Below are 13,416 nucleotides of genomic sequence, written 5' to 3'. Positions count from 1 at the left end.
GGGAGTCAATTACATTTACTGTGCACCTGCTTTGAGCTAGATGCTTTATGACACCTTTGTCTTGTTTCATTTCCCCACGAACATTTTTCCGTTTCCCATAAATGGACATGAATGCTCACAGAGGTTTCACAGCTGGAGGTGTTGGAGCTGGGATTCAAATCCCAGCATCTCTGACTCTGAATCCCATTTCATAAGCCTTGCTGTTTCTTACTGCTTTCTGGTTTCCCTTTGTAACACTGGTTGGCCGCTATCTCAAAGGCAAACAAACTGATGTGTTGCCGTTCTTCAACCTTTCCTGTTTACCTGCTTTTACATACCCACTCTTTAGTTACAGGGTATCTATACCCTGGATCTGTTACACTGCTCATGTGTTCCCCCCACCTTAGTTTAAGACTGTTTCCACCAATATGATGGGGGTGAAGGAAACACTGCATTAGAAGCCAGGAGTCACGGTCTAGTCCTGATATTCTCAATCCCCCACCATATGCCAAGGGTTGTTAGTTTCCTCATTTGTAAAATGCAGGGGAGGATTAGCCTGGATAATCTCTCTCATCATTCCTAGCCCTACCTTTCTATAATTATTAGGAAAAACCACAGCATTTCCCTTTCCCACGCCAGAATGGATAACTGAAACTTCCCTTTCTCCAGCCCTGCCCTTCCATTCTGGGGGCTTGTTGATCAGAGTGTGTAAAGAAAAAGGCTAGAAGCAGTGCTGTCAGCCTCACGTTGCTAGGTTCACTGGAGTTATGGCAATAGCTTCCAAACCTTGTTTTGTACACACTCTCTAGTGCTCTGGAAACACGAGGCTGAGATTATTTTCTATCAGCTTCCAGAGCTTGAAATCTTCCACTGTGATATCAGGACAAATCTCAATTCATTTGGGCTTTTGGACACTGCTTCCTCCAGCTCCCATGGACATATGATAGGAGATATGTGTCAAGTCATAGCACAACAAAATCGGTTTGTTATTGCAGAAATTTCACACACTGGCATCTCAGTAAGACAAAGCCCCAAGTAGATCATCATCTCTAGGAGAAAGATTAAAAAAATTTTTTTTAAATGTTTATTTATTTTTGAGAGTGAGAGAGAGACAGAGTGTGAGAGAGGGAGGGGCAGGGAGAGAGGGAGACACAGAATCCAAAGCTGAGCTGGCAGCACAGATCCTGACGCAGGGCTCGAACTCAGGGATGGTGAGATCATGACTTGAGCCGAAGTCGGATGCTTAACCGACTGAGACACCCAGGCGCCCCTCTAGGAGACAGATTTTTAAACAGACATCTGATATCTGATGAAATACATTCATTGTCTAGTCTGTTTGTGTTCTTGATCAGATCTCCAGCATAAACACCCTTCCCACCGTTGCCTCAATCCTGGGTAAAATTCTTCAGAGTATACCTTGTTTTGGTAGCTCTCTATCTCCTCCTGCAGAAAAGTCTGCCACGTTATCTGCTGGAGCTCTTCTCTCAAGTATTGGCAAGTTTCCAGATGTGATTTAGATATATTCTGTGCAAGGTGTTCTAAGGAGAAAACAGATCACAAACATGAAAAGCCAAGTTCTTCTTTGGATAAGCAGGGTTTTCTGTACTTATGTGGTTTAAAAAGTAATACGTACAAAGCAACATGTTGAACCAGTTTTCATTATCTTTACATATTTAAATGAGCAATTTGGAACTATTCTGTATTTTCGAGCATGAAGATGAAGGACAGGCAAAGCCAATATTTAGCAATAAGTCTTGGGGACTTCAAAGACCCTCCCGACCTTGACCTTCTTCTGCGGCCTTACACTGTTTGGGAGTGAACAATTATTGACCCGGACAAGAGTAGGAAATGACTGACACAGCCTCTTCTTGGCATTTTTATGAAGACACATCTGCTGTATACATTGACCTCGGGAGGATTTCTCTTGAAAAATTGGGAAATGGGATGTTTGTGTGAAAACAACGATTTCTTTCTTTTATTTTTCCAGCAACTAGCACAACAAGCATTACCGAGGGCCACTATGCCGTTACACATAACGTGGTGGTTAAGAGATGGACTCTGGCACCAGACTGCCTGCGTTTGAAACTCAGCTCTTGCATTCACTAGCTGTATGACCTTGGGTAAGTTACTCAATGTCTTTGTGCTTCGGTCTTCTCATTTGCAAAAACAGTACCTATTTCAAAGAGCTTGTAAGAATTAAATGAGTTGAGCACTTAAAACAGAGAGGGTCACCTACTATGGTGCTACATAAACATTTGTTCTTATTATACTGGAATATAGGCAGTCTGAAGATATTAAAAGAAATATATGCCAGAGAAATTTCTCTAGGAACTTATAATCTGGTGAACATGTATGCACACGCTAAAAGGACAAGTCAAGACATTAGGCAATTCAGCATCAAGTTGAATTATATCAGAAGAGACAAAAAGATCACAAGCACTGTCATGGACGGGAAACGTGAGGGGAATTAGAGAATGGTTCTTGGCAGGAGAGGAGCATGTGACGTGGACCCTGAAGGATGAGGAGGGAGGATTTGGCAGGCAGAGGTCAGTGGTGCGAAGAGGTGGGCCGGTTTCGCATTCAAGGGAATGACAGATGAAGGAACAAATGATGGCATTTGCAGGGGACAGGCAGATGGGCTAAAGTGATAGTATCAAAACAGAAACACGAGTATGTAAGAGTCCAAATTCTGGAGAAGCTTGAATATTAGGAATGTGGGGTTGGACCTGCTTCACAGAAGGAGTCCGCAGAATTCTCAAGGTGGAGCAGACACACTGAGCACTGTATCTGGGGAAACAGAACAAGCAGTTTTGTGACTGGTGGACTGGAGCACAGGCTGGAGGCCGGGGCGTCATCAGAAGGCTGCTGCAGTCCACAGTGAGGGACTAAGAGCATGCAGTAGGTTGGTAATAAATGTTATGGAAGAGAAGGACGATGAAAGTATTTTAAAAGAACAGACAAGATTCCATGAATATGAAACCATACCCAAAAGCGATCCCCTTCCACGGTCTTGATTATGTAACAGGAAAGCCCTTTAAAAAAATGGTGCTGAGTGAAACCTTGGCAATCCCAGTAAGAGTGTCTGTTTGGAAATTTGTTACTGCTTTCATTAGACAGAATCAGACTTGTTTGTGTGAAAACAGAGTGGGTTCACCTAAGTGAAGCTTGAAACCAGAATCTCCTTAGAGACTGAAACACAATAAATCTTAACAGTTGTATTTGGCAACCACACAGACACAAACACAACATAAATGAATATCATGAAAACAAAACAAACAAAGAAAAAAACTGAAGTGAAGAGACAGAGAGACACTGACCAAAAGAGGGAGAAGCCGATAAATGATGTGTCATAGAATCAGTGAAGCTTATGGAGAGAAGAGGGGAGTAAAGACAAAAACAATGAGGAGCCAGAAACAAGAAAATAATTGTGCAAATAGTCCAATGATTTTTGCAGATATGAAAAAAAATAAAGTGTTTGCAGGGAAGCCAGAAGACCCTATGAGGTAAATAATGGGAAGAGACTCAAAGTATTCCCTTGCAGATCATGCTTCTTTTCCAGTTAATATGGTCAGCATCTTGTTTCACTTCATCCCCAAAATTGTTCCCACCCCTCCCTGCCTATCTGAGCTGACAAGGAATGGCGTAATGTACACATCGAGCCAGTAGAGGGCAGTGCCTGCATTCTCACCAACTGCCTTTGCTTACAATTCACAGTTGATTTGGCAAGTGTAAGATTTCAGACACTACTATTTTTAAATCTCCATTTCAGCAAAGGACAATATGGTCAGACTGAGTAAAAGTTAAGTTAGTGTGGTCTCTTAGAGAAACACTCTGGAAGGGTTAGGAGACCTGGTTTCTGGTGTGAGTTCAGCAGACAACCCACTTCGTGATGGGCAAATCCGTTCACCTTCTCAACCACAATGGTTTCCTCAACACAGCTAAGGTCTAGGTACTTCAGACAGAAAATCCTGACTTCTCAGTCACAGATTTTCATAGCGGGAAGGAACTCTGGACATTGCCTGGTCCACCTTCTCCTCAGTTTATAGATAATGACACCATTAGTAAGGATAACAGTTAATGTTTATATAGCTCTATGTGCTAGACCCATATATATAGACACATATATTCTGAATATACAAATTTTCTTAATCTTCATAACAACCCTAGGAAGCAGGTGCTAGTATTATTGCCCTCTTACTGATGATGAAATCAAAAGTGAAGTGGCTTTTCCAAGGCATCACAGCTGGCAAGTGGCGAGCGATTCAAACACACACAATCTGGCACCAGAGTCTGTGCTCTTAATCTTTCTATTCTGCAGGCAGGGAAACTGCAGCTTGCAGAGGTTATAGGACTTAAAATGGGTTGTACAACCTATAGCAAAGCTAGGACCATAAACCATATGAGCTGACTTTTTGACTAGGGCTTTTGTCCAATAATTGTCTCTTCTGCACAAGGCTTTAGTTATCAATTATAGTGACACGTGCAGCTAGCTTTTTTTTTTTTTTTTAAATGAACGTAGGTTGTTTATCTGCAATGTATAATTCAGGTACTAACTGTACATCAAGGGCGAAATTTCCTAGCCAGGAATGCAGATGTATTTCCACTGAAAGTCATGGATTGTAGATACTATTGTTGAAAGATAGAACTGAGGTTAAGATATGTCAATTTACAATTTATTCTCCAACTGTAGAGTTGGTTTCGTCTGTTTAAAATCTGATGACAAAATTTCGCCTACAATGAAGTCAGGAATGTTAGTTAAGATAGTAAGACAGGAATCACTATATTGTACAGCTGAAACAAATATAACGTTGTATGTTAACTATACTGGAATGAAAAAAAAAGACAGCAGGACTTAAGGCCCCAGAGGAATTATCAGGGAACCCCAGGTAGCTATGAAGAAGGAGCTGCAAAGTCTTTGGCCACTTCTATGCTACCCTTAGCTCCTCAAACTATTTTGTACATGTAAATGGGGAAGAAAATTATAACCCAATTATATTCTTTTCAGACAAATTCTTGTTTAGTTTTAGGTTTGGGACTAACCCTAGTGATAAGCTAATTTGAGGCATTCTGGAAAGGGCCACAGTACATGTGAAAAAGCCCTAATTTAGGAGAGCATGGAGAACATAAGAGGCTACAGGGCTCCCAGACGGCAGAGGGAGGTGACAACTGTGGAAGAGGACATGGACGTGTGGGGTCAGGGAGAAACGGCTTGGCCATTTGTGGCCCCACTTAGGTATTAGTGCACATTTAGCCCCAGGGCCATATTTAAGGGCAATGCTTTGGCTAAGCCCTATGGATTTATTCCAGAGTTGACTATTTGACAAGCAAACAGGCCAGATTCAAATGTATTTATGATAAGGTGGGAGCACACCGAAAGTGAGCCAGGTCAGTTTTCATGATATCATGTCAGCTTTCAATCAAATGCGTATTCATTTCTGAAAATTTCACTTTCATTACAGTCCTGCTTAAGTCTCGGCCAGCCAAGATTTCACGACAAAAACGGAAGGTTTTTGTTCTAGTTCAAGAAAAAAATATCAAACCTACCTCTGCTCAGCTTGGCTTCTAGTTCAGAGGTTCCTCTGTTAATCAAAAGAGCTGTGATACACCTTTAATGCTGTTCAGTGGTTAAAGACCGAGCTTAAAATGTCCCTGCTCTTGAGGATTTAAATTTAGACCCATAAAGAGGTGCTTGTGTAAAAACCGTAAAGAACATTCAATTTGTTCTATTTGGAGAAAGATTTTACTGGAAATATAAATTTCACTTAAAATGTTTTATGGGGTACAGAGGTGGAGAAACCATCTAAAGAACACAACCGTTATTTCTGTGAACTAAGAATGTCTGTGCTCAAGTCAGAACCTGCTGGTTCTTTTCCATCTGAAGTCTCCATTCTCTCCTCGTGTTAACTTAGTCACCTCCACAGCAACTAATTGAAATATCCCAAAGGACTGCAACCTTGTGTGAAGAATCGCAGGGAGGAGCACATCAAATTCTAGAACTGCAAAGTTTCTAATCAAAGTTTCTCTAATAACAGTGTTGTACCTAAAAATCGATCACATATTATAACGAGGGTTGTTAACACAACTTCCTTGAAATGGTAAGTCTTCCACTGTCTGTGTTATCAATATGGCTAGGTCACATTTCCCAAAAAGCAACAACGTCTCACAGGAATTAGGAAACGACAAATTTTGTTTTGTTTTGCATGGTGAGTCTTCTTCTATGAAATATACCAGTGTTGTCACCAATATCATCACCAAACCATTTTGGCAAATAAAACGCCAATTTCCCTTTAACATTTATGGAATACACCAGGGTTGCAAAACCTAGATGCCAACAGGAGCTGGGCAGTGATATAAAATGGGAAAACACGCAAAGGTGTTAGGGCCTATCTGGGGCCAGCTGCTTATTGTCATTCAGCGATACTGGTCCAGTGTAATCAGATCATTTTTTTCCTCTCACAAGAAGCTGAAAATGTGAACTTCTAGGCAGAATTGTCTAGGTTTAAAATTTTAGCAACCGATTCACAAATCTTACAACTCTGCATGCGTATGGACCGGGTTCAGGGTCAAAAAAACATGCGTATGGACCAGGTTCAGGGTGTGGGCTGCCATTTTTATGACTCCAGGTATAAAGAAATACCTGGAATAGAACTAAAGAAAATAATGAACAAAATTAATGGGGCTGTTTCCTGAGTTTATAGCCTCTGTGGAATTTAAAGACCGCTTTAAATCTCTGAACCGAGATGCTGTTCCCTCTCTGATACTGACAGGTCAGTGCGTTTCTTTGATATGCGATGGGAAATAGGGCATAGTCAAAAGCAAAGGGGCAGCGTGAAAATCTGAAGTGGCCCATATGGTAAAGGCGAATTTCTCTTTTAGTGCCATTTAAGTACCATAACTTATTACGGGAAAGTCCAACATATCCCATTTATCTGGAAGGGAATGAATAATACATCACAACGGAAACATGGAGGCCATTACCTAGTTCCGCCATGGACACAGTTGGGGAAGTCTCTCCATTGGTGAAAGAACAGTAGGGAAAGAAGCCTGATGCTGGTGTGTAGTCACATATTGGTTCTGGCTTGATTCCGTTGATATCAAGACCTGACTGGTCTGGGGAAGGCTGTATGTCCAGGTAGAAGCTGCTGACAGCAGAGTCTGCCTTGCTCCCCTCAGGGGTGTGCCCATCAATGTAGTTGCTGAGGTCCTCGTGAAGCTCTGTCAGCCCGTTGGCCGAGATGTTGTAGGTTGGAGTCAGCGGCTCAGCCTCTCCGGGCTGCTGTTGGTGGTCTCGCTGCTGCTGCTGCATCCGGTGTTTCTGCACTTCTGCGTACAAGCTGTCTCTCTGCTTTTTGGACATTCGGCCAAATTTTACAGCTGGAAGAAAAAAGCCAAACCGCACCATATACAATATGTTCTTCTTTATTATTCTCTCCAGCATGCTTCAGGGGTTCCTTTTAAGTCTCAGACAATCTCAATCAAAAACCACATAACCACAGAATGAGGACATGATCCAGGGGTGAAAGCAGTCCCACCCCACACAAGCTTGCCGGCTCCACATCCCAGAGGAGCAAAGTTTCAGAAACAGACCTAGGACTGGCGGAAGGGCAATGATCACGTATGTTTTCCTGCTGTCGCATAACCCTACGCCCAGTGGGAATCACTGACAGGTGACTTAATGGGCTTGTTCATTCTCCACCCATGCAGCCTGCCTAGACCACCTCTTTCTCTTCCCAGGGTTCAGACCAGTGTACAGGGATGCAGACTCATAGAGGTACAACGAGGCACAAGCAGCCAAACTTCAACTTTCATTCATTTCACGCATTCATTCATTTGCTCCTTCCCAATCCAATGGCCCAACACTGGGGCTTTGCTGAGAGACCTAAACAGACTGGATGAGGCCTTTGCAATTCCCTGAATTATATCTCTGAGTCTATGTGACCTAAGAAGCCCCCCTCATCCTTCTGGGTCATGGTGACCCTTGTGAAACCCTTGGGCCCACCTTTAAGTGACTTTCTGCTGTTTAGCCTCCAGTAGAAAGAGTACTAGAATTTTGGGAAGGGCAAACAATGCGTAAGATCCCTGTTGGGAAAATTTGTGCTTGCAAATTTCTCCTTGCCATGTGTCCCCATATTTAAAAAAAGTTTTTATGTTCATTTATTTTTGAGAGACAGAGTCAGAGTGTGAGCAGGGGAGGGGCAGAGAGAGAGGGAGACACAGAATCTGAAGCAGACTCCAGGCTCCAAGCTGCCAGCACAGAGCCCGAAGTGGGGCTCAAACTTGTGAACTCTGAGATCGTGACCTGAGACCAAGTGAGCCACCTAGGCACCAATGTGTCCCCATATTTAAAGTAGAACAATGCGTGTAGTAACTATCCAGTTCATTCAGAATCCCAAATGATCTCTCTTAAAACACCAGATAATTGATAAAAGGAACCCTACGATTTCCTGGTCTGAACTCTCCCAGTAACCCATTTATTTGTCAGCCTGATTCTTTTTTTTTTTTTTTTAAATATAATTTATTGTCAACTTGGCTAACATACAGTGTATACACTGTGCCCTTGGTTTTCGCAGATTCCCATGATTCACTGCTTACACACAACACCTCGTACTCATCCCAACACGTGCCCTCCTCGAGGCCCATCATCTATTTTCCACTCCCCTCTCGTCTTTCCCCCCATTGACCCTCAGTTTGTTCTCTGTATTTAAGAGTCTCTAATGGTTTGCCCCCCTCTCTGTTTGAAACTATCTTTTTCCCTTTCCATTCCCCCATGGTCTTCTATTAAGTTTCTCAAATTCCACATATGAGTGGAAACATATGATATTTGTCTTTTCTATGACGAACTTATTTCACTTAGCATCATACCCTCCAGTTCCATCCACGTTGGTCCACATGGCAGGATTTTATTCTTTCTCATTGCCAAGTAGTATTCCATTGTATATATAAACCACATCTTCTTTATCCATTGTCAGTCTGATTCTGTGTATGCAGATAAATCCTCTGCTGGAGGGACTAAGATCTACTAATTGATTATGGTTACACTAATACCCGGTTAGGTGGATGAATGCACCCATTTGACTATCATTATAATACTAGGAGTTTCGGGGCAGGAGACAAAATAGATGGAAGTGAAATTGGGATCCAGGGCCACCACCCAGACCAGCTGGGAGATTCATTTTCTGCCAAGGAAGACATGTTGTTCCTTTTCACATAGGAAACAAGGGAGTGGGATCCCGGTCAATTTCCAGTTTCCACGACTCAGGTAACAAACTTGGGTGGGGCTGGTTAGGCATCGATCAAGCTGTTCTGAGCTCTAGGTTTCAGGCCTGTCATTGTATAAGCCCCAACATAATAGAATACCCAGTGGGACGGATAACCATAGGTACGCACACAACTTGTGATCTTAGCCAACAAGTTCACAAGAGAAATGCCTAACTTTGTCGGTTTAGTGCCATCGGAAGATGAGATCTGCGGAGCTGCCAATCACAGGAATTTCTGAGAATATAAATTCTGTGACTTGCATCTTTTCATGCCCCAAACTTTCTATTTTTTGTTCCCACACATTTTTATTCCTACACAGGTGCCATCCTGTGCACCACTACTGAAGGACATCACAACTTGTGCCTGGGCAGGCCTATGGGCCCCAAGAACATCTAATTAGGGGGAAAGACAGGCTTTCAGCATGCCTGCCCAGCGTTCTGAAATATTTTCCACACGCTGAAATTCCAATGAAAGAGATGTTTCCTTCAAGGGATCTCTTAAGAGAGCCAGCCAGCCTGTATATTCATAAAAGTATCCATTATACTTTCTGCCCAGTTTCCCCATTTAAGAATAACTGCCTTGAAATCTGGGGTTGATTACTCCACGTACATAAGACAGTTTTACAGAAAGATCTTGAAATGTTTTACAATTGAATGATGGCCTCTATTTTTTAACATACTTTCTTTTAAGGAAAAAAATTTTTTTGTCATTGAGCCATGCTTTGTACTATTTTCACGCATTCTCTAGGTACAAATAAATGACTTTTTCTTTTGTTTTGAGATATATTTTGATTTGCTGTTTGATTTCTTATTTGGCCCACTGCTTGTGCAGTAGTGTGGTGTTTAATATTTATATATTAAATACCGAATATTTACATAGTAGATTCTCCGGCTTTGTTTTATTATTGATCTTTAGTTTTGTACCATTGTGGTTGGAAAATATACTTGGTATGATTTCAGTCTTCTTAAATTTATAATATTTGTTATGTCTCTTTTTATGTGACTTATCCAGGGGATTCTTGAAAAAACTTAAAGAAAATGTGTATTCTCTTTTTCATGGATGGAATGTTTTATATTTATCTCTTAGAACCATGTATCCTAAAGTATGCTTTTAGTAAAAAATGCTCTGGTTGAAAAAAGAAATAATGACTTTAACTGGAGGTACTCTTAAAGCCTATTGGAGGGTAGGAGGGAAGACGGACAGGTTAAATAGACAATGAGTATTTAGGAGTGCACTTGTCATGATGAACACGAGGTGTTGTATGGAAATGTTGAATCACTATATTGTACACCTGAAACTAACCTAGCACTGGATGTTAACTACACTGGAATTAAAAAAAAGTGATAAAAAATTTTTTAAACTCAAATATATGACTTTGGTATGTGATTCAAAACACCCAGTTAACATAAAAGCTAATTCATTCCAACTGCCAATAAGCTTACTAGTGTCAAGCACGTGATGATTAGCTCTGGCTTATATTTCTTACTGGGGAAAGTGCCTATAAGAGCTATATTTATTTAGGTCCTCAGATGACATTAACCCTCAATCAATTCATCAACCTGTAATGCCTTAAATGTAAAAAATCTGAAGGTGTTCTGACCACACCTGCTTCTCTTCCATGCCACTCCCACCCCCAGCTGACTCCAATGGATTACAGAGGGGGAAGTAACTCTTGTGGAACCCAAAAAGCCACCGGAGAAGGTGGGGTGGTGTAGGGGAGGGGGAGGGACAGAGGGCACATCTTTTGGCAGATCTGGGTCCAGGTCTCAGAAGGCACTTTCACAAGCCCATGCCACTCTACAACTCAAATTATGAGGGCTCACCATCTCGAGACATCCCTACGGCAAGGCATTTCTGCAATCGACAGTGTTGGCAGCGGTTTCTACTGGTTCGATCAATCAAACAGTTCTTCTGACGAGGACAGGAGTAGGTGGCATTGCTTTGCTGACTTCTCCTGAAAAAGCCCTGTGATTCAGTTATAAAATATAAAACAGGTTAGTGTCAGTTTGAGCCGTATGATACTAAAGGCAGTATACTAAGCGCTGAGCAGCATTAATGTTTAATGGAGAATTAAAGTTGTAGCAGAATGATCCAGGAGACCATTAATGAAATTAAAGTTACTTCTTTTGCTTGGGTAAAACTGATCCCCAGAGCTTAATCCTCCGTCCCTTACACATGCGAAACTTTCTTTAACTCCAACAGATGGTTGCCTATTTGAAAGGCATAGGATTAGACCCTGTTCTCAGCTTCTGACAAACCATGTGCTTGATGGATCGGTACAAAGTCACTTCTCTTTAACCTTTATCTCCAAAATATTTTTAGTGGAATAAACACAAAACACTTCTCTGGGATGTCCAGAGATAAGGAAAATGCTGCCTCAGTGTAACTCATGGTGGCTGTAATTCTGCTATCGCAGGTAATCTCTACTAGTCCACTTAACTCCACCACACCAGGCACCTTGCATTTCCTAAGACAGAAGCTACTGCCTCAAGAACTTAAATGACATTTGGATGGATGACCTTGGTAGATCAATCAGAATGGGAATACTCCTCAACCTCTGACAGTTTGGAAATACCACGTGTTCAGGGTTATGGCCTTAATTTAGCAAATCCAATCTGATGTTCATCAAGTTCCACTTATTTGTTAAGCACCATTTTCGGAAATGAGAGGGTATTCAAAGATGCCAAAGGAAGTACTGATCTCAAGGATTTCATTCATTCATTCATTCATTCATTTTTGCTAATTTTTTGAGCTGGATCCTCACTATGTCATTAATTTTCAGTGTTTATCATTTTCCTAAAGCTGCACATTTTCCTTTTTGTTCTGTTTTATTATTTTTTTTAATTTTTAATTTTTTTTAACGTTTATTTATTTTTGAGACAGAGAGAGACAGAGCATGAATGGGGGAGGGGCAGAGAGAGAGGGAGACACAGAATCCGAAGCAGGCTCCAGGCTCTGAGCCATCAGCCCAGAGCCCGACGTGGGGCTCGAACTCACGGACCGTGAGATCGTTACCTGAGCTGAAGTCGGACGCTTAACCGACTGAGCCACCCAGGCGCCCCTTAGTTATGTTTTAGAAGCAACCCACAAGTTTTGCTCTGTAGCATTTTTATTACCATTCATTTGAAAACATGCTCTAATTTTCCAATAGATTTCTTCTTTAATATAATATTTAGAAGCATATTTCTTGATTTCTAAACATATGGGGCCGTTGGTTGTCTTTTTCTTATTGACTTATCTCTTAGTGGTTTCACAAGCTAGGGAGGTAGTGAAGAAAAGGAAGGTAACCAGAGTCATTTCTATGATGTAGAGCCATGAAGGGTACAAAAGAGCATTATTATCCTCAAATCCTTAATGTTAAAGATACATGACCTCAATAAAGGGGACACAAGTGGAGAGGGGAGAGGTAAAATCCGGAAAAAATGACAGAGTAGTGGACAAACTGACAAATGTACTATCCCATCAAAAGATTTTTCTTGAGGTCAATGTGGCAGTTGTATCAAAATCCTTAAAAACATGTCTATTTATTAAATTAGTAATTATCTTTTAGCGAATATATTAAAAAATTTTTTTAACGTTTTATTTATTTTTGAGACAGGGAGAGACAGAGCATGAACAGAGGAGGATCAGAGAGAGGGAGACACAGAATCTGAAACAGGCTCCAGGCTCTGAGCTGTCAGCACAGAGCCGGACGCGGGGCTCGAACTCACGGACCGCGAGATCATGACCTGAGCCGAAGTCGGGCGCTTAACCGACTGAGCCACCCAGGTGCCCCAGTAATTATCTTTTAGCGAATATATTTTAAAGGAATATTAAGAATGGTACAAAGACTTATCTACAAGGATGTTTATCATACACAGTATCTGTTATATCAAAATAATTTAGAAAGATGCTAAATATCTTACATTAGTGAATTGGAAAATAACTGGATATCCATACATTCAAAAACCATTAAAAATGGAATTTCAGAAACACAAATACTGACTCGAAAAGATGATAAAAATAAACATCTTCCTGTTTATCTGCACTTTCTGAATTTTGTACAATATGTAGGTGGAAATGTATATGAACTACTTGGGAAGTGCAATCTAGTACATGTGCTTTCTTTTGTGACAGGTGGGTGACTATGGATTAAGTCAATAGGTATGATGGATATGACCTTAGTTCCCCCCTCTTCGT

General features: G+C 41.3%; 1 protein-coding gene across 3 annotated transcripts in view; it reads right to left on the bottom strand.

The window, feature by feature from the left end:
- RORA (RAR related orphan receptor A) overlaps positions 1 to 13,416 on the bottom strand; it is a 712,204-nt gene that overhangs the window by 10,921 nt on the left and 687,867 nt on the right. For all 3 annotated transcript variants that reach the window (XM_060621049.3, XM_060621050.3, XM_060621052.3), the window contains 3 exons: positions 11,061 to 11,202; positions 6,958 to 7,353; positions 1,396 to 1,517 (listed from right to left, as the gene is read on the bottom strand). In XM_060621049.3, coding sequence (XP_060477032.1) covers positions 1,396 to 1,517; positions 6,958 to 7,353; positions 11,061 to 11,202 — 660 coding nt within the window. The remainder of the gene's footprint in view (positions 1 to 1,395; positions 1,518 to 6,957; positions 7,354 to 11,060; positions 11,203 to 13,416) is intronic.

The sequence above is a fragment of the Panthera onca genome, chromosome B3 (genome assembly GCF_046562875.1).
Source record: "Panthera onca isolate mPanOnc1 chromosome B3, mPanOnc1 haplotype 2, whole genome shotgun sequence".
NCBI classification, from domain to species: Eukaryota; Metazoa; Chordata; class Mammalia; order Carnivora; family Felidae; genus Panthera; species Panthera onca.
This window is presented reverse-complemented; position numbering and strand designations above follow the sequence as displayed.